At 42.0% G+C, this 24,513-nt stretch overlaps 1 protein-coding gene across 6 annotated transcripts in view; it reads left to right on the top strand.

Annotated features, from left to right (window-relative positions):
- The window catches only part of ANKRD55 (ankyrin repeat domain 55), a 95,578-nt gene that overhangs the window by 22,672 nt on the left and 48,393 nt on the right, over nucleotides 1-24,513 (top strand). For all 6 annotated transcript variants that reach the window (XM_069491936.1, XM_069491938.1, XM_069491937.1 and 3 more), the window contains 4 exons: nucleotides 2,814-2,936; nucleotides 6,407-6,537; nucleotides 10,273-10,382; nucleotides 19,489-19,549. In XM_069491936.1, coding sequence (XP_069348037.1) covers nucleotides 2,814-2,936; nucleotides 6,407-6,537; nucleotides 10,273-10,382; nucleotides 19,489-19,549 — 425 coding nt within the window. The remainder of the gene's footprint in view (nucleotides 1-2,813; nucleotides 2,937-6,406; nucleotides 6,538-10,272; nucleotides 10,383-19,488; nucleotides 19,550-24,513) is intronic.

The raw sequence follows: 24,513 nt of genomic DNA, 5'->3' as shown, positions 1-24,513 counted from the left end.
TATCCCTATTACATATGATCTTATTAGAATCCTTCCAGCAAGATACTTTAGGGATCCTAATTCTATCAGGCAATGCATTCATTGTTTCTCTTATCTGTATATATTCCACAGTGTGATAAATGTGCCTTACATGTTCTATTGCTCTCAGTGAACAGATTGTAAATATATTTATATATATTATATAACCACATGATATAACATATAAACAGACTATGAACACAGAGCTCCTCAACCCACCCCAGGCTCTTCCTTCAGAAATGATACTCCCGGCATCTCTGTATGTGGTCGTACAACCAGATAGATACCATGCCCATCTTTGTTAAGTCTGGGCCCTATTTCTTGTGCCCAGAGATATTAGTGAGCAATCTTAACAAAATGTCTAGACTTCTGGGAAGGTTTCTAATGGAGAGTTAATGTTCTACTCGAAGTATGGATTCTTTATCTGGTCATCATCTGAGAGAGACTTTTTTCTCTACATGTCTCAGATTTCTAATGCTTTCTAAACACATTTTTTCAAAAGTAGCAGCAGTAGTAGCAAAGCATATATACTGCTTATTATATGCCAGGCCCTGTTCTAAAAGCACATAGGATTAAATATTAACTCATTTTTCCCTCCCAATAAACTTATGAGCTAGTTAGGAGTTGTCACAATCCTCATCATCGCCATTTTAAAGACAAGGAAACTAAGGCCCAGAGAGGGAAACTGGCCCGATTTCCCACAGCTGGTCAGTACAAGCCCGCATTTATACCCAAGTTGCCTGGCTCTATAGTCCTTGCACTTATCACAGAAGTGGCGTTTGATCCTGACACCTCTCATCTCCCACTTAAGCCCCCAGGCAAACATGCAGGTGCATCTGCTTTAAAAAAAATTACCATGGACAAATTAGGGAGCAACCACTCACTTTACAAAACAGTTTGTCATCATAAGTGAACCATTTTCAATAACAAGTTCCTTCTGGGACAGGTCAACCAGTTAAAGTTCATTAATGACATCCCAGAAACCAACCCAAAGGGTTAGGACTACTTCCAACTAAAGATCAATGAGAACTGAAAAGATCTCTGGTTAATGTTCACATTAGTAGAAAAATACAACTGAAAAAAACTTGTCTTTTCCCTGAACGATGGCTATGCTTAGGAGAAAAAAAAAAAAAAAAAAACATGCGTGGGAGAAGTTGTGTAAGCAGAGGAGCTCAGCACAGCCTCTCACCAGGGTCTCCTGGTGAGCTCAGCCTCTCAGGCATTCCTGCGCTCCCTTGCGCTCACCGCACCCACAGTGCTGTTGTTGCCTTTGACGGTATTATTAGTCACTTCAATCATGCACAAAGGTGTAATACAGGTGGCTATTAAATTCAAAGGAGTTGCATACAGCTCTGTTTCTTCCAGAGATTCCATCTCATGATGCTCCAAGTGGCTGAAATGAAGGGGCTTTCATGCAGGGACAACATGCAGAGATGAGGTCGGGTTAAAAGAACACACTAGGGACGTTGAAGAACCCCAGACTAACACTGGTGGGAAGCCATTACCACCTGCGCCACTGAAGGAGCGTGGGAGGGGACAGTATTATCAGGGAGCCTAGCCAGAGCAGAGGAAGAGCATCCCGGTGGGAAGGAGGCAGCTACTGCTAAATGCTGAACTAGGAGAGGGCAGGACGAAGTGCCCCATCTCTTTCCTCCCCCCAGCCTCCTGCCTCTCACAGGCAAGCAAGAGGGTGAGGGAGCCCAGGGGATGCAGCCAGCAAGTGTCAGCCCTCAGGGCACAAAGCAGGGCAGGAAAGGGTAGTGAGTACATCTAGAGGACAGAGGATGAGGAGCACTATGTCTCCCAAATGCCCATCGATTCATGAATGGATTAGCAAAATGAGGTATATGTATACCATGGAATATTACTCAGCTATTAGAAATGATGGTGATATGGCATCTCTTTGGTTCTCCTGGAGTGAGCTGGAACCCATTCTATTAAGTGAAGTATCCCAAGAATGGAAAAACAAGCACCACATGTACTCACCAGCAAACTGGTTTCCCTGAGTGCACATTTGGGATTCACACCAATTGGGTATTGGACAGAGGTCGGGGCTGGGTGGAAGGGATAGGTGTATACCTACTTGATGAGTGCGATGCGCACTGCCTGGGGAATGGACACGTTTGAAGTTCTCTCTGGGGGGGATGGGGTGGGGGAGGGGAGGAGTGCACACCTATATGATGAGAGTGATGTGCACTGTCTAGGAAATGGACACAACTAAAGCTCAGACTCGGGGGGATGGGGAGGCATGGGCAATGTATATAGCCTGATCTTTTGTACCCCCTTAATGAGCTGAAAAACAAACAAAAAATAAAAATTAAAAAAAAAAAAAAAGATCAAAAAAAAAAAAAAGGGCTTCTGTTGTGAATGGCACACAAAGGCAACTCAATTGCTCTTTGTGCAGAACCAACATCAAAGGTGGGTAAACTGAGTCACTGAGAGGAAAAGTAATGTTTCAGATCAAAAAGGGCAACCCAGAACCAAGACAAAGGCCCACTTCCCTCTCTGGTCACTGATTTCAAGAAGCCTGAATGCCTGGAGAGAATCATAAAATCTCAAAGGACATCTAATTCCTCAGGCTCCTTTGCAGTATAGTGGCTTTACAAATGGCCCACAGTGGTCCACCTTTCTTCAGAAGTGGTGAGGCTGTGCGTGATCAGGATGACTCAGTCTTCTGCCTGGATTCACTAGAGAGGTTTTAATGAATCACTTCTGTGGGTGATGACTTGGGTGTTGTTATTTTTTCCAGTGAACTCGCTCCACACACTAACATTGTGTCTGTTTGGTGCACAAAGGTGACTCATCTGAAGACGTCGACCTGACCATGGTTTATCAGGCAGCGTCTAATGGAGATGTCAGTGCTCTGACTGCGGTGATTCGGGAAGACCCTTCCATCCTAGAATGCTGTGACAGTGAAGGTGAGATATTTATGCATTTCAAATCCAGAACGTTCTGCTCTATCATTTTAGAGAGGGTGTTTAGAGATGAGCAATGTTAATAAAATAATATATGACTAGCCACTTTCATACTGTAGCTAGGTGCAGATACCTCAGTATTTCTTTAAATAAGAGTGTTGAACACAACATTTCAAACTCTTTCCCATCACCTCTTCTAATGAAGTCAGTTAGTTTGAGTTTATTTCCAATATCTCTGAATGACCAAAGTAGATAGGCCAAGTAGTTAGAAAAGAGTATGGAAAGAAACAGGATGCTTTTGGTAGCAATGGATGTTGAGAAAATGTAACTGTTAAAGGCTTGCCAGAAGCAGAACAAGGACTTCTGCTTCTGGGAAGATGAAGTAGATTTACTTTTCCCCTATTCTTTCTGCTAAATATAACTAAAAACCCTGAACATTATATAAAAATGTAAGAAGACTCTGGAAGAAGGAGAGAAAATGACAGACAGGCTGGGACCTTGGGACCCAAGAAATGACATGGTGGTGAGTTCTCTGAGTTTTCTTTTTGCCTCTCTTCTATCCCAAAGTAGGAGCTGAAGAAGCTGACAACCCAGATATGCCAACAGGTATAGATCAGGAAAGCCTAACAAAAGCCAGCTCTCTGTAGACAAAGGACCAGGAAAGGAACAGCCTAGTGAGACAGAAAACTTTTTAGCCAATAATATCGCTACTCCAGCCAAACACCAGAAAAAAAAACCATGGTCCCAGCCCCACCCATTCCAGCAAAGACCCAGTGGGGAGCCTGGACCTCCACCCCCACCTGGCAGGAATGAGGTGCCCCTCCCCTACATGCTGGATGGAGTCACAGAGTTGACTTGTTGAGAGTTAGGACTTTCACAACCACCCAGCTGTAATGAGGAGTTCCTTCCTCAGATGCCAATGGAAGCCACACAGGGAACCTGGACTTCTCATCCCACCTTGCAATAATGAGGTGGTGCCCCGTTCCCTTCCCCTTTGAAGTAGTGTCAAAGGAAGCCAGCTAAAATAGAAGGTTTAAGTGAGACCAGGAAATAATAGCCAGAAAGTCCAAGTTTCAATAGAAAAATTACTTATACCAAGAAGCAGGAAGCTCTCAAACTGAATGGAAAAAGACAATCAATGGATGCCAACACTAAGATGATGGAAATGTTAGCATTATCTGACAACGATTTTCAAGTAGCCATGACAAAAGTGCTCCAATGAGCAATTGAAAACATGCTTGAAACAAATGAAAAAAATAGAAAGTATCAACAAAGAAATAAAAGATATAAAGAAGACCCAAATGGGAATTTTTAGAAGTGAAAATACAATAATCACAATTTAAAAACTCAATAGATAAGCTCAAGAGCAGAATGAGGTTGCCGAGGAAAGAATCAATGAACTTGAAAATAGAACAAAAAGAAATATTCAATGGGATATAGATAATCTGAATAGCCCTATAACTAGGAAATTGAATTCATAATTTTAAAATTCTCCAAAATGGACATCTTCAGGCCTAGATGGTTTCACTGGTGGTTTCTACAAACTTTTAAAGAATAATCAGCATTGATTTTACATAATCTCTTCTAAAAAAGAGAAAAAGAGAAAATACTTTTCAGTTATTTTTATGAGCTAGTATTACTATGATATCAAAACCAGACAAAGATGATTTAAAAAAAAAACTATATACCAATAGTCCTCATGAATATAGATACAAAAATCCTTAATAAAATATTAGCAAATAGAATTCATTAATATCTAAAAAGAATTCTACACCATGACCAAGAAGAGTTTGTTCTAGGGATGTAAATCTGGTTCAATATTTGAAGGTCAATGTAATTCACCAAATTAATCAGCTAAAGAAGAAAACTCACATGTTCATATTGATACAAAAACAAAATTGACAAAATTTAACACACATTCATAATAAAACATCTCAGAAAAATAGCAATAGACAGGTCATGGTGGCTCATGCCTATAGTCCCAGCACCTTGAGAGGCTGAGGCAGGAGGATCACTTGAGGCCAGGAGTTCGAGGATGCAATGAGCTATGATGGTGCCACCATACTCCAGCCTGGGTGACAGAATAAGACCCTGTCTCTAAAAAAAAAAAAAAAAAAAAAAAAAACAGAAGAATTTGGACACAGAAACAGACACACACAGGAAGCTGGCCATGTGAAGACTGAGGCAGAGATTAGAGTTAGTGACATTATTGGAGCTGCCACAAGCCAAGGAATATGTTGGAGGTATGCAATACAGTGGAGAGTCAGGGAGGTGTTTTCTGAAGAAATTTACATGTAAACTAGGATCTCAAGATAGATATAAATTAGCCAGAAAGAACATGTAATTTTATGAAAGTAATATCTAGAAATTCTTTAGCTTTATTTAATGAACATTTCAGATTCACAGATTGCTTCAATAATTGACTATTGCAGCATGTTTTTTTTTTTTTTCTCCCAATAGTTATGAAGGAAAGAAGGAGAAAGGGAGGGAGTAAGGAAGGAAGGGAGAGAGAGAAGGGAAGGGAGGGAGGGAGGAAGGAGGAGGAAATTTTGCCACTATTTTAAAACATGACACTTCATGGCTGCTTTTACCCAGTACAGATGCCTGAAAGAATATTAGAAGGAGAGAGATTTGTAAAGAAATTGGGATGCTGGTGGCAATCTTTCAGTGAGAACAGCAGTCCCGGGGTTTACCATTCTCAGGGATGTCTGAGGGTCATAGCTTATATTCATCTACGGAAGAACTGCAATCTCCACATGAATCTCCAATCAAAAGACATCTAAACAAGTCTCAGCTGGGCAAAGGATTGTGTCTGAGGTTTGGTTTCTTTGCTGGAAAGTGAAGCACCTGGATTCTGGGTCACAAGGCTGGCTTGTCCCAACAGCCCTGCAAAGTTAATCAGAATGTGCAATTTCATCTCTATTTTTATTCAGGAAGAAAACAAGTATAAAACCAAATGCCTTGGCCTATATTGATTCAGAAAACAGAGAAGCATTTCAGTACAGGTGGCCCCTTTTAGCAAGAATTCATGGAACCCAAGGCTGGGCCACCATCGCTGCCCTTTAGCACCCACTACCTCCAATAAAAGTGTCCTCAACCCGTCTGCCTCACTGGGGCTGCTATCCGAAGGCGCTCCAGATTCTGCCCTGTTCAAGCCAAGTCACGATAAACCTGCCCCTTATGTCCCAAAGTATGCTGATCCCTGAGGCAGTCATAAGCAATTTTTGTCATCTGCCCAAAATGTTTCAATCAGCCAACTATTGCAAAATTATAAAAGATTGGGGGAAAAGGCTAGAAAAACATATAGTTTATATAAATGTAGCAACAATCATCTTCATCTCCCTTCAGTCCCATGCAGTTCAACAGCTGGGTTTCTTTTGCAAAGAGCAAAATAAATAAACAGGCAAATAAAGTCTGCTCGTCAATTTCATGAGTCAAACGTTTTTACAGGCTGTGGAAATGTCTCGTTCCAGGATGTACGCCCTTGATGCATGCGGTTTCTGGACGGCAAGTGGACACAGTGAAGCTGCTGCTGAAGATGGGAGCCAACATCAACACGCAGGACGCTTACGGCCGCACGAGTTTGTGCCTGGCCACCTACCTGGTACTGACTTGTGTCTGTCACAGGGGCTAAGGAGCAGGGGGTGCTAAGAGCATCATTATGGGGTCCCACTTGCAGAAGAGTGTTCTTGGATTTATGCAGCTAACCAATGGAAATAGAACTTGAAGCTTTACTCCAATCATCTTCTACATTTTGAGTCATTTTGGATCTTCTTAAGAATCCTCTAAGGTAGAGGTGATATCATCATGAGAGAGACATTCTTTTCTGTCTTAAAAGCATCAGGATTTCCCATGGGACATTTCTGGACACACTTGGTACTTCTAAGAATACCCTCCATAAGTGCCCCTGAGAGGGTGGGAACACCTTAAAGGTCCAGTTAACAGTTGTGGGGTAGGATTGGTGGATCAGAAGCTTGGGGCTGAGGAATGTGGGGACAGATGGGAGTTGGGCAAAGTGGGTGGGGGCTAGGGAATGGGGGAGAAATACCAGGATCCTAAGGGGCAACACCAAGCACAGGACTCAGCCCACAATTGCTGCTCAGTTTAAAAACTGTGTAGTAATGCCAGTCCTCACCACTGGAGATTTCAGTTTGGCATTTCCCAGCATTGGAGCAAGCTTGGTTAAACCTTATTGAAAATCCTCAAGCTCCTCTCTTCTCGAATCCTCCCTGAGATCCCTCTGGGAGGCCCTAGGGCTGCCTTGGGTCAGTGTCAAACAAGTCATAGCCACCAATGGAGGTCATCACTCCCCTTCCTCTCCAGTGAGGCACCCAGAAATTTTCATCATGATCACTGATGCTGCCAACGCAGCTTCTCGCATTTGCTGCTGCTGCCTGTGGCTGGAGGTAGATTCACCACGGACCAGCCCCCCTGAAGGTGCCCTGCTGAAGTAAAACACTTCCCTTCCCCAAACACCACCCCTTCCTGCCATGATCTAGCGTAGATTGCAATGAAGCATTGTCCAGTTCCCACAGAGATTTTCTTTAGAACCTACTTTTTTATTTGTTTGCATGCCCTCTTTCTCTGGGACTCACACGTCTGGGAAGAGTTTTTCAAAGTGTGATCCCCAGATCTCTTGTGTCCCTATCCCCTGGGGTACTTGCTTCAAATGCAGGTTCATGGGGTACTTCCTGAGTCAGATACTCTGGGGGCAGGACTGGGGTAGTGAGTGTTGGGGGGGGGGTGCGTTTTGCATGTTAAACAAACCTTGTTGGCAGTTTTTATGTCCACTGAGTTTGAAAACCACTGGTCTGTGCATACCAGCTGAAGTCCCAACTCTCATTCAGACATATGGCTGTCCTCCCAGCTCCCCTCCCCGCTAGCACATGCCCTAATGTCTGCTCTTGCTGCAGACTTTTTTTGTATCTGAGCTGAAGAAAAGAGAAAATTAGGATCAAGGGGTGGAGGAAGAGGATAGAAGAGGTTTCTAAAGTTGTCTGCCACAATCATACAGATAGTGAAAACAAACTATGCCTCTTTCAGAATGCTGAAGTTCAAAATTTCACATTTCTTTAGCTAGACAGCTACACAAGGGACTGGGTACTCCTCTAGAACGAGGTGAATAATAACAGGCATCTTTGCAGCCCAGAGAGGTGACACCTTTGCAGACACCTCTTTCCAGGAAAGCATTCTAAGGACTGCATGGGGGAGTGTGTCTGCAGGATGCCATGTGGCGCCACCTTCTCAACTATGCCCCTACCTGTATGGTTCCCCATGGTGGGACCCCTCCCTGGCTCTGCTGAGGCTCATGGGAAGGGGGAGTGTCCTGGGATTGCACTGTGAAGCCCACCATTCCCTCCTGGCAATGTTTGAATGTAAGTATTAATGAGAAACTTGGCAAAAGGGGCACTTAGAAGTGAAGTTTTGCCACAGCTCCAAACTCCCGTATACAAATAAATTTATCATAGATGCATGACCTCAGGCAAATCGCTTCACCTCTTTGTGCCTCTTTCCTCATTTGTAATACGTAGTAAAAATAATATCCTAAATTCATCACAGCTGTTGGAGAAATGCATGTGGAATTAGCCAAAACACACATAGTAGGTACAAAACCCATTTGTTGGTTCTAAATAGTGACCAAGGGTTTCAGATAGTGTAGTCAATGGTTTTCTGATTTTTTTCTGAAGAAAAAAAAGAAAACCACATATGCACACAGAATTCCAGAAAACATTGCAAAACGATTTCTAAAAAATGTTTCAAACCTTCCCCTCCCCCCACAAAGCACCAAAAGATCTGCTTTTCAAAAACTGTAAATCTTTGGCAACTCCAAAACTTGCCCAGCATGCCTTTCTTTGGGTCTTCTAGTCATATTTTCTCCTTTTTAATCTGAGAACTTGATGACTTAGACATTAACAACTAAAAACAGATTTAATACATTGGTAAACTATGAGTCAAGACTGGGAATGCCATAAAAATATTTGCTTAAGACTTAGATATTATTGGTCAATTCTGCAAAACCAGATTCAATATTAAACCTATGAATTTTGGTGTGCTTTTGTTGAGAGATTTTCTTTCCACTTTTCAAAACCAAAAAGTTATTTTCTTATCATTATCTTCCTTCTTCTCCATGCATTTGTTAACATTTTGGTTTTTATTGCTTTCAATATTGTGATATTAGGAGGGAAAATCTCATCTTTCTCTCTTACTGGGTTATCTTGAGGCTGACTGAGACATGAATGGAGGAAGGCAGGAAGCCTGCTTCTGAACAAAATAGAGAGTTATCATATTATTCTTCCTAATCGTGATTTCGTCTATGTATAAGTCTACTTAAAATTGGGTGAGTAACCCAAGTGTTTCTGGATGAATGTAGGAGACATTCTCCTCAGCGTGCAAACCAAATTTGGTTATCAATAGGGTTGCATCAGTTTAAATAGTATATGGGAGGTCTAGCCTGAGATTATACCCGACCTTTTAAATGGGAGAGACAGTAGGAAAATAACCGAGCTGTAAGTGTTGACCAAGGAGGAAACAATCATGGGATGTGGCAATAGGTCTCAATCTGGACAATTAGTAGACAGCAGGGAGTTCACACAAAGTTCTTGGGGAATTAATAAGTAGGTAAAATACAGTGATGGAGAACCTTGGAGGGTACTGGTGATATGCCATATTTAGGGATTCAGGCTGTTTGCATCAGAAAAAAATCAATCAATAAAGTGGCAGTGTCCTAGCCATTGGAGTGGGGCTCAGGTTAGGCCTCTAGGCATTGAGAGGGAGACTCATTAGAGTAAGCAAGATGCTGATCTTGTAGTTTCTGGAAAAGGAACTTGGAATAGAGGACCAAGGCCAGTTTATCAGACATAGCTAGACAGAGGCATAGAATGGAAGCTGAGATTCAGATATCACATAGGAGCCCAATTTTTAGAACTGGACCATGACATCCAACTCAGACCATTGACAAGCATGATTGGGAGCTAAGCCCACAGAAGGAGAGGCCAGAGCTGGTTAATTTTGGCCCTAGGACCAGGTATAGTCTGAGCATAAAAGTGGAATACCAGTGAGTGGCCCTAGACATGGGAAGGGGGAGGCAGAAGAGAGAGTCAGGGTCAGTCTGCATCTGACAGGGTGAAGGTCCTCCAGTAAACTTGGGAATTCATTTACCTTGAGACCTACAGCCCTCTGCTGAGGTGTCTAAGTTGGAGTTGTGGTCCTTAACCACTTCAAGTCAAATAAAATATGTTTTCAGCCAAACCAAAGAAGGGGGAAAAAACTAGAGAAAGTTTATTGGACTATGTTATGTGAGCTTGTGTTATATAATGATGTGGTTGCTCTTGTATTTCAGGGTTGGCTCGAAGGCTGTGTGAGTCTACTCAGAAATGGTGCCAAGCACAATATCCCAGATAAAAATGGCCGCCTGCCACTGCATGCTGCCACTCCCGAGCCCGACGTGAGGTAGGTGCCCAGGTTTACATGATGCTCAAGTTGGAAGGGACCCAACTTGCATTAGAAGGTCATCTACCCCATTCCTCTGTGGCTGATAAAAACAAAACCTATTCATTTTTTTTAAAGTTGCAGCTAACAGGACTGCAATGAAATACCCTAGAATAATCTCGAACCTTAATCTCATTCGCCTCCTACTTTGGTAAGACCTTTTTCTCCTAATCTTTGATTTAAGAAGAAATGCTGTTTGTCAGCATTAGAATGCATATATTTATTTATTCAATTAATCAGCCAGTCAATTATTAATTTAGTAACTATTTATTGAGCATATATTATGGACCAAAGACTGTTCTAGTCCCTTGAATTTCCACGGTAAGCAAAATAGAATCTCTGATGTCACAGAGCCTACATTCTAGTGAAGGATTTAAGGGGCATACCAGTAAACAAGTAAATAAGATCATTTCTAATAGTGACAAGTGCTATGAAGAAAATCAAGCAGGGTAAAAGAGCAGTGAGCAGGCAGGAAGGTTCATATCTAACCCAAAGTCACACCAACTTTTAGGAGTGGGGAGGAGGCAAAGGGGCCCGAGACAGGGAGACCTGTGGGTTGGAAGGGAAACCAGAGTGTGTTCTCCTGGAAGCTGTGTGAAGAAATACATTCAAGTAAATTGGATGATCGAGAAGGTCACATTGGCCGGGCTTATAATCCTAGCACTCTGGGAGGCTGAGATGGGAGGATTGCTTGAGCTCAGGAGTTTGAGATCAGCCTGAGCAAGAGTGTGACTCTGTTTCTACTAAAAATAGAAAAATTAGCCAGGCATCATGGCATGTGCCTATAGTCCTAGCTACTCAGGAGGCTGAGGCAGGAGGATCACTTGAGCCCAGGAGTTTGAGGTTGCTGTGAGCTAGGCTGATGCTACTGCACTCTACCCAGGGTGACAGAGTGAGACTCTGTCTCAAAAAAAAAAAGGAAATTGACCCTCCTTCCTCACTGCCCCCCTTTCATAAAAATTTACAAAAAAAAAAAAAAAAGAAAAAGAAAGTGAAGAAGGTCACATTTTTGTAAGACAATTGAGCAACCAAGGAAAAAGTTTTGCCCACATCAAGGGTAGCTTCCCCATTCCTCTGTGTCTACATGGTCTCTATCTCTGTTCTTTTGAAAGCCCCTCCAAGCAGCTGTTCAGAGTGTTTCCTACTGTGGAATCAGTAACATTGTGGGCTCTTCTCAACTTCTGCTGTACAGAACATGCCTCTGACAGGAATTGAGCATTGCCAAGCCTAGGCCGCAGGCCAGCACCATGGGAAGTGTATTCTGTGTGCCCCACACTCTGTACCCGTATCCAGAAACCAAATCTAAAGCTCTGTCTGGGTTGAAGAGCCCAAGGCCCTAATCTTCCAAGTTGCGAGATAACCAGATCTCTTCATTTCGATCTCTTTTACAGTAAAGTAAAAGGACTTGGGAAATTCCAGGACTATTCCCAAGGATTACCCCTTATAATCTTGGACTCTATCCAAACCTAACAGAAAAATAGGATTTACCCAAAGCCCAACAAAACAAGGATGTTTAGAGAAGAAACAGCAAGCCCAGACAGCTCATTATCAATAGACATCATAAGGGATGACTCCCTCTTGATGAATTAGGGGGAGAAAAGAAAGAATGACTTTTCTAGAGAGTCCACACAAATATTTAGTCACAAAGGGATAGTTTTCTGAAGAGTGGTCTTTAGGAAATAAGTTTAAAATATATCTTATTGGATTGTTCTGCCTTGATTTACTCTACTTAATTGCTTTTACTTGCCTCAGAACAGTCATTTCAAAATCTACTAACTGTTCTGTTGAGGGGCTATAAGTGAAAAAAGAAAAAAAAAATCTACTAACTGATTCTAGAAGATAAAAGCCTACTTAAGTATGATAATAATAGCTGTTATAACAAATAAAACCCAAAGCTTCAGTGTTTTAACACAATAAAAATTTATTTCTCACTCATAACAATCCAATGTAGGTGGAGGGTGGACAGCAGATGGTGGGTAGTGGGTGGCTTCCCGCCACGTGGTGATTCAGGGACCCAAGCTTCTCCCATTTTGTGGCTCCATCATCCCCTGGGATCACAGAATACCCTTCCTTCAGGCTGCAGAGGGGGAAAGGGGAGCACAGAGGTCCTGCCTTCTCCTGGGGGATATGTTCCAAGACCCCAGTGGATGCCTAAACCCATAAATAGTACCAAACTCTATATACACTATGTTTTTTTCCCATACATACATACCCATAAAGTTTAATTTATAAATTAGGTCCAGCAAGAGATGAACAATAATAACTAATAAAAAAATAGAGCAATTATAACAAAATGCCAGCATCACTACTCTTGTGCTTTGGGGCCATTATGAAGTAAAGTAAGAGTAACTTGAACACAAGCACTGTGATATGAAACAGTTGATCTGATAACCAAGATGGCTCCTAAGAGACTAATGGGCAGGTGGTGTAGACAGCATGATACACTGGACAAAGGGATGATTCATCACGCGAATGGGACAGAGTGGGACAGTGCCAGATTTTATCACATTACTCAGAACAATGCACAACTTAAAACCTATGAATTGTTTATTTCTGAAATTTTTTACTGAATATTTTTGAACCTCGGTGGACCACAGGTAACTGAAACCATGGAAAGCAAGACCACAGATTAAGGGGGGATTACTATATAGAGAAACCTCACTCAGTTTCTTAAACTCTCAGCCTGCAAATAACACAATTCACTTCTGCTCACATTCCATTAATAAGGACTAGTCATTTGACCCTATCTGGGTATAAGGAGCTCTCAGGAATATATTTCTTGCCAGGAATCTACCTCCCAACAGTTATTCCAGTCCATGAAAGGGGAACATGGATTTTGATGAACTAGCCCTCTCTGCCCTTAACCCATTGCACCTGAGAGGTAAACTAAGCCTTGTCAGTCAAAATGACATTCAAGGTCAATTTGGTCAGTTGATTAGGTTCATCCTCTGAAATCATTGCAATAATAAATTGAAAACCAATCCGAGAGTACTTCCTCTCTTGTGGACTTGTATGTCTACGTGTTATCATGCCTAGCAATGCCCCTAGGATCTATATTGCATTGCTAGAACTGGGAGAATAGAGAGCTGTGGCTTCCCCTTCTCTTAAAATTGTACCAAATGACCCAGCCATCACCCTTGGATGAGTTGAAACCAGAAAAATAAACATCCTGTGTGTGCTGATAACATAGTTTTATTGTCCTAAAAGGATCCTTAACTGATTCTGAAAATAAAATTCTGCTTTAGTTATGGTAATGCTTTAACTAATAAAACCCAAAGGTTAATTATGCCAAAATCAAAATCATTATTTCTGGTAAATATTCCCCCACAATTAATTGGGTTAAAACCCTTATAGCAAATCAACTACAGTCATGCACCATATAACAACATTTTTATCGACAACAGACTACATATGTGATGATGGTCCCATAAGATTATAATGCCATATTTTTATTATATCTTTTCTATGTTTAGATACACAAATACTTGTCATTGTGTTACAGTTGCCTACAGTATTCAGTACAGTAACTTGTTGTAGTAGGCTTTACCATCTATTTGTGTAAATATACTCTATGATGTTTGCACAATGACAAAATTGCCTAACAACTAATTTCTCAGAAACTATCCCCATGGTTAAGCAACGCATGATTATAGTTTGGTTACCTACAGAACCTTGGGAAACTAGCTTGCCTTAAGAGTTCCCTATGGAATTACACGGTTAAAATTAGCTATTTTATAGTTGTTTAATTGAGAAATTTTATGACCATGGCAGAGTTTGATACATCTGAATTAAATGTTTAAGGTAGAAACTAACCAAGCCATGCTCTGTTGCCGAGAAATTGGGTTCCAGTCACGCATTTGTTTGTGTGTCAGCATGAACTCAGAATTGTCTTCCAAGAAAAAATACAACCTGGTCTGGCTTGTAGGTATCTCCTAATCCTACAACCATAATATAAGCCTGTGTGAGCATTCGTTTTTCTTAAATGGACATGACTTCAGGTCAGCCTGGCTAACAACTAAAACATATGGGTTTGCATTTATTAATAACTTACAATGATGATGACAATAATGACAACATTAGCTGTTTACCATGCTTATGCTCTGAGCAAAGTTCTAAGTGCTTTTTGTGTACTACCTCATCTAACCCTTACCACACCTCTGTGCAGTAGGTAATAATATTTCTATCCCCATTTTACAGATGAGGAAACTGGAGCACATGGAAAATAATCAATTGCCCACAGCATACGTGAAGATAACCTGCCATAGGTCTGCTGTGCTCCTGAGACCCACTCTTGTGGAACTTGTAGAATTTATTTTAATGGTCATATTTTGTCATTAAGACCTTGGCCTCCATTGAGAGACCTCATAAGAAACAGCTTACAAAATTTATTGGCTCATTGTCAGTGTATATTTTGTTCATTATAGCACCCAAAACATCCTACATGAAAAACCACAGAAAACTTCCTATAAAGAAGAAATTTCTGTGCTTCTCCTGAAAAATTATTTTTTTATTTTTACTATATGGACATTGTGACTTAAGATCATGTTTCTCTCTTTGGATGTTTAGAAAATTCAAAGCTTGATTTGTATTCCTCCTCTGGCACACATGTAGGACTCCAGATCACATCTTCTTTATCTTGCCCTTGTTTTCTCTTTGCCCATTTCTTCACTAGTTTTCTTGTTTTACTCTATATAGTACAAGTGCGTGTACATGCAGTCCATCATCCCACCAGCATGCACATACATTTACTGCAGACGTTGTCGGGGTGTGAACAGCACTCACTCCTGTTTGTGTTGACCCTGGAACATAGACTGCTGCTAGACTTCAGAACCCAGTGAACGTTAAACTCAACCACTCAACTCCCTTTGCTATCTTTGTTCGTGTGTATATGTCTGCACTTTCCCCTAATCATATGTAGTATGTACAGGCCACAGGGTGGCCTTGTGCTCAGGTGATCATACTGGTTTCTAAAATCTGCTGACCCTTAGATGTCCAAACAGCAAGCTCCTTCCACTTGGTGCTCTCTGGAGGTTATTCAGAGGGAAGCCTCAAACCCAAGCTGCTTATAAACAATTAGCCCTTTGCCTCCGGAGGGAATTTTGGTTCTCTGATAGAAACAACTCCCCAGCAAACCAATCAGTTCCAATCTGCATGCCTAGCTAAACCCTCACTCAGCGGGATGGAAGCTGACTCAGGGATAAGTGATTTATAATTATGAACCCGGAGGCACGTTGGGTTGACAAAAGCAAAGCAGCACAGGTTTCATCTTCGATTCTCCTTCCTGCTTGGAACCCTCTGCTTCTCAGCAGGTCTAAGTTTTCTTCCTTTCAGCTCCCCACGGAGCTTTCTTGCTCCCTTGGCTGGGACATTCAGAGGGCACCTGTGTGAAAGAGGGGGCATGATCATTAAGACAAAGCTCCAAAGGGAACAGAGTTGTGTTTGTACAAGCTGAGCATGCTAGTGTTGGAAGGCAAGCAGCAATTCCCTCTGAAAGCAGCCACAGGACTCTCTGAAGGTCTTTTTCATGGTCTCCATGGCTACTGGCAGATTTTTTTTTTTTTTTTTCTCTCTCTGCCAGAGCACCAGCAGCTCTGCCTCTTTTTATCACTCTTGACTACAGCCCAAGGAAGGAAGGAATCGTCTCCCTGGGGTCCTGGTCTCTAGTTACCAGGTGTTTTAACTTCAGTGGATGTGTCCCCACAGCACGCTCTTGCATTCAGGCAGCTTCAGGGACAGGAAGGGCAGACGGCTGGCTGGGGGACCATTTCTCCCACCAGTCACTGGGACAGCCAGCTCCAGGGCTGACAGCAGCCCAAGGGGCCAGCAAAACAGAAAAGCTCACAGAAATAAGTTGTCCCCAGGATGCTTCAAGCTGATTTCTCTCTCTCTCTCTGACCCACCAATCACTTAATGGTAATCAAGGGAGATTGTTGATAAATAAAGGGTAGGGGCTTTAAAAAACACTAATCATTATATAAAACTTATTATGACATTAAAGGCTATCCTAAGTGCTTTGTACTCATCAACTCACTTAAAGTCCCAGCAAATCTTTGGGAAGTGAGTATTACGTTTTCTATTTTACAGATAAGAAAATGTAGGCCAGCGGAGTCTCCTAACTTGCTCAAGCTCACTAGCTGTTGGGAAGGAGCAGGGATCCTAACAGAGGCAGTTGGGCCCCAGCCCCAGAGCTGGGAGCTCCTGCTGGGGTCCAGGCCTGCTGTCCTGGCCCTGGGGACAAGGTGGGCTTCATGCAGCTGCCTCAGAGATCTGAGGGCGCGAGGGAGTCTGGACTGGTGTTAATGGGGGTTGTGAAAGACAGACTCCTGGGCCACCATGGCACAAAACAGGGGCTCGGGGAAAGTACAACAGAGGGCTGCAAGGAGTCTGGCGATTGAGACAGATGCGATCACCTCTGTACCAGGGAACTGCAAGGAAGCAGCAGACTGGAAACAGGATGCCTGATATCTAGTTCAAGCCAGCTCACTGAGGCCTTGGGTAATGGCCCTGGCAAGCCTCACAGGGCTTCAGGTTCTTTGCTCTCACAAAATGAGGAAAAAAGAGTGAAGGTGAGAGTGAGGGCCTTTATCTGACCATTTGTGTCCAGCTTTGAAGATCAGTGAGTCTCAGAGACTTAGAAATTGATGGAGTCAGGTGGCACAGACTAGCGTCTATCTGGCAGGGCCGTGACAGGGAAGACATGAGATGTTAAAGGAGGCACCTGAAGAAAGTCTAGGGAAAGACTATTTAAAATTAACCGACAAGAGATTGGTTAACAGGAGCATTCTCCCCAAAAGAGCAGGAAAATGTTACCACCCCCTAGGCCAAAACAGGCAAGGAAGGGAGCTGGTACTGGAACCTTCTGAGAGCTGTGGTAGTGGCTCCAGCTGTAGCCCGGGCCTTTGGTGGAGAAATGCAATCAGTACCAGAAAGGGAGTTGGCTTCTTCCCTCCTCCCTCCAGTTCTCCCGGGCCAGACCCAGTAGGAGGTCAGAGGGCAAGGGTACCTGGTTGATGCCGTCCTCAGAGGTCAGCCTCAGAGCAAGACATTGCAGAGAAAAGAAGGATTTGAGAAGCAAATAGAGAAATATGTCAGTACCAGGTTCATCCCACAGACCTGGGAGGCCCACCCAGGATGTGACTAGAGGTCTTGCTCACCACACCACTCTCTAATCTGCTCAGAGCCCCTCTTCCCTCAAAGTGATCACTTCTGCCCCAGAAGATCCTGTCTGCTCAGGGTTAACTGGGGAGGACCACAATGGACCACAGCTGACCTGCCTTCCCTCCCACTCCCCCCAGCACTTCAGACCAGGTGGGCCGTAGAGAGGAAACAATGGCCGATAACGAGAGAGAAGAGAGGGAAAGGAAAAAAGGAGAGCAAGGACAGTCACCAGTTAAGCCTTGCCCCATCCATAAACCATCCATAAGGAAAACTATATCCAGTGGTGAAATAATAACAAAGACAAGAATAGTGTCACCCTAAATGCAATTATTTTTATAGTGTCTTCCCATCAGACAGAGAATGCGTCTAGAATTTAGAAAGCATAAAAGAGAAGTGCTACCTGCAGTAATCGCCATTGTTCCTTTAAGGTCTCTGTGCAAGGAGCTTTGTGCTGTTGGGCCATTGGACCCTGGAAGCCTCCACTGCTGTTGTCACCCTAGGATGTACACGAGCCTGCAGAAACTCAGAGGGATCCTGCAGCAGTGAGGCTAGAGTCAAATCTCAGCATGGTCCTGGCTTCCCCAAAGACAGTGACAAACTAGATTTAAAGCACAGGCTTCCTGGTTATTTCCCTTCCATAGCAAATAACCAGAAGTCCATCCCTATTAAAGCTCTCCCTGTATTACATTTCCTAAGGCAATATGATTGTGTACCTTTCTTTTCTTCTATTGTAAGGAACAACTTAATACCTAGGACTTTAGATGTCATCTAAACTGAAAGACAATGAAAATTTGGGGAAGAGATTAAATAATTTCATTTTTCAAAATATTCTTCTAAAAATAATTTCTGAATTTCTTTGTGCATACAATATTCTTTACCATCTTGCTGAGTATCCATTGATTAATTCATTCTGCACCTCTCTCAATAGTTTTCAAACCTGGCTGTTTACCAGAATTCCCTGAACATCTTTTTTAATCTGTAGAAGCTGGGCTTCTCCCCAGGCCTACTGAGTTAGAAACTGTGAGTATGGAGTCCAGGTATTTGTGGTTTTAAAAAATCTCCCCAGGCAATTCTGAGATGGAGCCAGGGTTCAAACTTCTAGGGTTAAGTGTTCTAGAACTTACACTTGGTGTGTTCCAGGCATGCTCTAAATGCTTTATGCATATTAACTCATTTAATCGTCACTCTGAGCTATAAGACTGGTAGTTTTTACTACCCCTATCTCACAGATGAGGAAGCTTAGGCACAGAGGGGTAAGTAATTAGCATGAGGTTACAGAGCTAATCAGTAGCAGGGCTGGCATGTGAGCCTAGGCAGTCAGAGTCCTAGACCCTGAGTCGCTAGCCCCTGTGCTTAGCTGCTTCTCTCTCGGATGGAGCATTGACCTCAGTCAACCAAGTGCGGGTAAGAGTTTGAATTTGAAAATCTTTGGGAGTTCCTTCACACTGATTACTGCCATCTCGTGCTTATATATTTGCATATTTCACCAAGAATGAGCAAAGTTGTATGTGCTGACTACCACCTGGTATAATCTATGCATTTAAAAGGCACACGCACCTAGGAGTGAAGCAGTTTGAAAGCATTCTAGAAGTTTTTGCAAAATCAATAAAGAGTAAGTACTAGATGATTTTGGTTCTTAAAGGGCATGGCTAGGTGATCCAGGCCTGGAGAATACAATAAGCCTCCATGTCCCTTGGCCCCTCCAGAGGCAGACAAAGGTGCTCCTCACAGATGCCTTCTTACCTTTCATGCTTGCTTCTTTTCCACAGATCTTTGCCGTAGAGAATTGGGAAGGGCCCTCACCTTTATTTGGAAGCCTTCAAGTGACCGTATTTCTATGTGTTCTTATACTGGTTCCAAGGGCACCATGACTGTTCTTTTGAGCCGCTTCTCCTGTTTTTCCTTACAGGCTCCTGACAATCCTGTTGCAACAGTCGAGCCTCAGTGAGGTCAATCACCAGGACAGTGAGGTGAGTCTGCCCCTCACGCAATAGGTGCCATTTTGCATGCGGGCATGGAAGGAAGGGCTTTTCCAGAACCACTGTGCTCCCTCGTATAAAGCCACAAAGAAGGGGTGGAGTATATTTTTGTGTTCCTACACTGAAAGGGAAACCTTTGTCTCCACTATTAATCCTCAGAAATTTATCCCCACCATGGGTGTGGGTAGCTTTTAATAGGGAAGGACTTTATTGCATTAAGTACTTAAGCATTTACCATACGACTGAAATTTTGTAATTTCCCTCTGGACATTGAGAAATAAATATTGCTCTCTCCTGTCTTGTCAAGTTCCAGAAACTTAGATGGCAAGCTATGGCTCCAGACGTGCTCTCTCTGAGTGAGAGGTGACAGAGAGCCTGGAGCAGAGGTGTGCACCTGTAGTCACTTGGGAGGCTAAGGCAGGAGGATTGCTTGAGCCCAGGAGTTCAAGTCCAGCCTGGGCCTCTAAAAAAAAAAAAAGAAAGAAAAAAAGATGACAGAGAGAATAATTTCAGGCTACCTACTCTAGATGCCACATTATTAATTCCAATGATCGCAACTGCTGTTTTCTTCATGTTACGAAGATAATATTGTAGAAGGCTTCCAAAAATATTGTTCCACACTCTTGAGGGAGGGTGGATCAGACACTAAGCTGACCTGCCCCAGAGTAGCTTAGGGGCTCGTTATATCTGCTTAGCTCTTTTAAAATTAAAACTATTTTTTATTAGCCAGACTGATTTCTTTAACAAGCTTCTTAAAACTAATTTAAATGCCTGGTTTTTAATGGAATTTTAAAATAAATAATATGTGCTTGGTTTGGAGCATCTCCCTGAGAAAGTCTGATAACATTAAAAGTGCATACACACAAAGATGCCAACCACATTGTTTTCAAGGAAGCCAGCTTGCCATGGGCAACGGGGTGGGGGTAAGCCTGCTAAGAGTTTTCTCCTGGGACGGAACCCCCATCTGTCTTGAGCTGCATTAAAGTCCTGCTTCTGCTTTAATGGCCACACCAAAAAGCCCCTGCTCTGCAGCCTGGGCCTGAGCTTGGACACCTCCCCGGCTTGGTGGTCACAGGCTGCTTACGCTCCCCACATCTTAAGTGGTTTAAAGCAAAACCCCAGACGAAAGAGGATTGCTCTGTTTTAAACTTCTGCTTTAAAAATGAGAACCAAAGATGAGGCAGCACACTCTGGTCACTCTCTGCCCATGGCGTGGAGGCAGGGAGCGCGAGTGGCTACAGTTCGTGTCAGCAGATTGTGAACTTCTAGATTTTAGGCAAGTTGCCAACTACTTCCTTCACATCCAACCCCTGCCCTCGCCCCCCAAACTGGGTCTTACTTAGAAAGGTGGCACACTTGGTCATTCATAACCGAAAACTAGTTCCACTCAGAGACTTCTAACTGGTGTGCCCCTCAGCTGAACTAACATACCCCAACAACGGCCTAGTTCCCTATTTTTCCCCACCCTGGGAGGCACCTAGCTGGTGGAGATAATGAAAGTAGACACAGATCTTTCTATGAGTGGTAATTGTAACACCCTACAGATAATATGGGGTAACTATTGGAAAAGCCCCCTGTTCCTCCTCATGCAAAGTGACCTATGTGAAAAGATTCCTCCTGCTGTTACAGCAGCATTTGGATCCATCGGGTTTTAAGCTCAGAGAGCAGACAGCAGAGCAGGGGGTTCGACGGGGGCACTTCCTACCCAGTGTCACAGCCCTCCTGGGTCCCTGTCACAGCATGTCTGAACTCCACCTGAAACCAACTGCTAGTGCTAGCCTGTATTTTTCATACTATATATTTTTAATATATAAACACACGTTTATAAATATGTGCATTATATATAGTATTGTTAAATAAAAATTTAAGAGGCCATTGTTTTAGCCTGAGCTCCTACCCTAGACAGACCAGAATAAAAATCAAAATGGGATCACTTCTCCTTAAGTTTCAAGTTACCAAACTGAAACTAAGTTGTTATCTGACCTTCTGAGAAATCAGGGGAAAGATAATAGCCAAATTTCCCAAACAAGCCAGTTTCAATCAGCATGATAATGAAATTCCCTCTGCTTTTAATCTTTACAACAAGAAGTAACCTAAAATAAACCTGATGTTGACCAATCAGTTTATTTCTCTATTGTTCTGTTTTCCTGTTTCCACCTTTCAAGGAAAGTAACTTTGAAATGACCAATCTGATTTTGGTTCTTTGCTTCTGCTTTATTCTTCCCTTCTCTGTCTTCAAAACAACCTCCTCTGCCTGGCTCATTGGCACACTTACTCTATTTTTTTTTTCCTTTTTAAAATTTTATTTGTATAATTTTAAGGTGTACAAATGCAGTTTTGGGTAACCATCACCCAAAGACGTATTCTATTTTATGGAATGAAATGTTGCCCAATTTTAGAATTTAAAAAAAGCCAATGAAGACCTTGAAAACTAAATCTGCTATAATTTTGTCTTTTGACAATATATTAATGATATATTACATATAAATATAAAATGTAAATTTTATATATGTGTATGTATGTCATTGCTAGTGTGAGCCAATCAGGATAAATTTGCAAGGGCAAAGCTCTTGCCATTGAGAAATAAGGAGACTTGTGAACTGGAAAAACACAGCCCTGGCTTTCTTTTTCATTCATTGCTTTGGTGGAGTTCCTGTGTTTGGCTGCTCAGTGTTTTGAACAAGCAATCTCCTCTCTCTCCTTCTCTCAATCATTTTTCATTGAGCTCCAAGCACCATGCAGCCACCATTGTATATGTAAAACAGACAGACACACATACCCTACACCTGCTAAATTCCAGGAAGCAAAAAGAGTGAAGCCAAAAGCAATGAGGGAAAAGATAAGGTAGTGCCGGAGAAGCATTATGGTTTCCTACTGCCAAGAGGAAAGAGCAAGGCATTGCCCTACCCTAGTTTAATGAAATTATTTTCTACGAATAACTGAAGGAGTCCCAAAATTATCACAATAATGTTTAAAGATTAAAGAATCAATTAGTAGAAATCTAACTTAATTAACAGCTATATTCAATGAAAACTGAAACCAAGGAATGGAGAGATAGAGAGAAGAAACAAAAAAAATCAATTTCTGAAGCCATTCCATAACTGCTCAAGCAAAACAAAACGTAGTCTTATTTTATGTCAGGGAGATGAATATCACCTAGAGGCTATCCTGATCTGAGTTTAGTGACTGAAAACAACTCTTTTTTTTTTTATTTTTTATTTTATTTTTTTTTTTTATTTCATCTTATTGTTATGGGGGATACAGAATTGCAGGTTACATACGTTGCCCATGTACCGCCTTTCCCCCCAAGTCAGAGCTCCAGGCATGTCTGTTCCCCAGATAGTGCGCGTTGCACCCATCGTGTAGGTATATATCCCTCCCTTCCCCACCCCCCCTTCCCGGGTCAGCACCTTCAAGCCTTACCATTCCCCAAACGGTGCGCAATGCACTCATTGTGTAGGCATACACCCATCCCCTCCCCCACCCCCCACCTCAGTCTGATACCCGATTGGTGTCGTTCCCAGATGAAAACAACTCTTTTGTATTATTAGTTTTTACTTATATAAGTAATACATGAACACATTTGCTTTTTATAAGTTTAAATATTAGAAATAATGCTAAGAAGTCCTTAATTACTTCTACCCCACCACTTTTACCCCCAGGTAATCGCTCTTTGATGTGTCTCTTTCCTAATCTTTTATATATATTCACAGGAACTATGGAGTATTACATAAAATGTATCATTTATATGTTGTTCTGCAACTTTGTTTTTTCAATTTTAGAATGTGTCTTAGAACTCTTGATACATATAGATCTGGCTCATTCCTTTTAATGGCATCATAGTGTTCCATACTATGAAAATACCTCACTTAATTAGCCATTCTCTCACGAATGGATATTTAGGTTGTTTCCAATTTCTCACCACCATACACAGTAATCTAAAGAGTGTTTTTTGTATAAGCCTCCTTGAGTAATTTATACAAGCATTTCTCTAGAATTGTTGAGTAGTGTACATTTTTATTTTTAATACACACTGCCTAATTATTCTCCCAAAATAGCTATATCAATTTATAGCTCCACCAGTTGTATAAGTAGTGGTTTTCTTTTTCCAGTTGTTGCTGGATTTTCTTGTTGTTATTTAAATTTTCCTGATTAATGAAATTGAGCATCATTTCATAGAGATAGTGGTCTTTTTTATATCTTCTTTTGTGACTGGCCTGTTTATATTCCTTGTCCATTGATCTATTGGATTACTTGTCATTTTCTTATCTATTCATAGGAGTTTATTTTATATTTTGAACATTAATCCTTTGTTGGGTTGTAAATATTTTTTCACAGGCTGTTGCTTATTTTAGAACTGGTCATAGTGTCTTGTACAGAACTTTAAAAATATAATGTAATGAAAATGATCATTCTTGTCTGTTCCTGCTTTTGCTTTTGATGTCTTTTTAAAGGCGGCCTTTGGCTGGGCATGGTGGCTCACGCCTGTAATCCTGACACTCTGGGAGGCTGAGGCGGGAGGATCGTTTGAGCTCAGGAGTTTGAGACCAGCCTGAGCAAGAGCGAGATCCCGTCTCTACTAAAAATAGAAAGAAATTAGCTGTACAACTAAAAATATATATATATAAAATTAGCCAGGCATGGTGGCGCATGCCTGTAGTCCCAGCTACTCGGGAGGCTGAAGCAGGAGGATCACTTGAGCCCAGGAGTTTGAGGTTGCTGTGAGCTAGGCTGACACCATGGCACTCTAGCCCGGGCAACAGAGTGAGACTCTGTCTAAAAAAAAAAAAAAAGGCAGCCTTCCTTAACCCAGAGAACTGAATTACATTATGCTAAGTATCTTTTATCTTGTTACAGGATTTTTTAAATATGTGGTTGCATTTCTGAACTCTTTGTTCTGTTTGTTTTTCCTGTTTCATTAACCACACAGCCTAATTATAAAGTGACTTATTTAG

The sequence above is a fragment of the Eulemur rufifrons genome, chromosome 17, assembly GCF_041146395.1.
Source record: "Eulemur rufifrons isolate Redbay chromosome 17, OSU_ERuf_1, whole genome shotgun sequence".
In the NCBI taxonomy this organism is placed as follows: domain Eukaryota; kingdom Metazoa; phylum Chordata; class Mammalia; order Primates; family Lemuridae; genus Eulemur; species Eulemur rufifrons.
The sequence above is the reverse complement of the archived record's forward strand: the minus strand, read 5'-3'. Positions and strand labels throughout refer to the sequence as shown.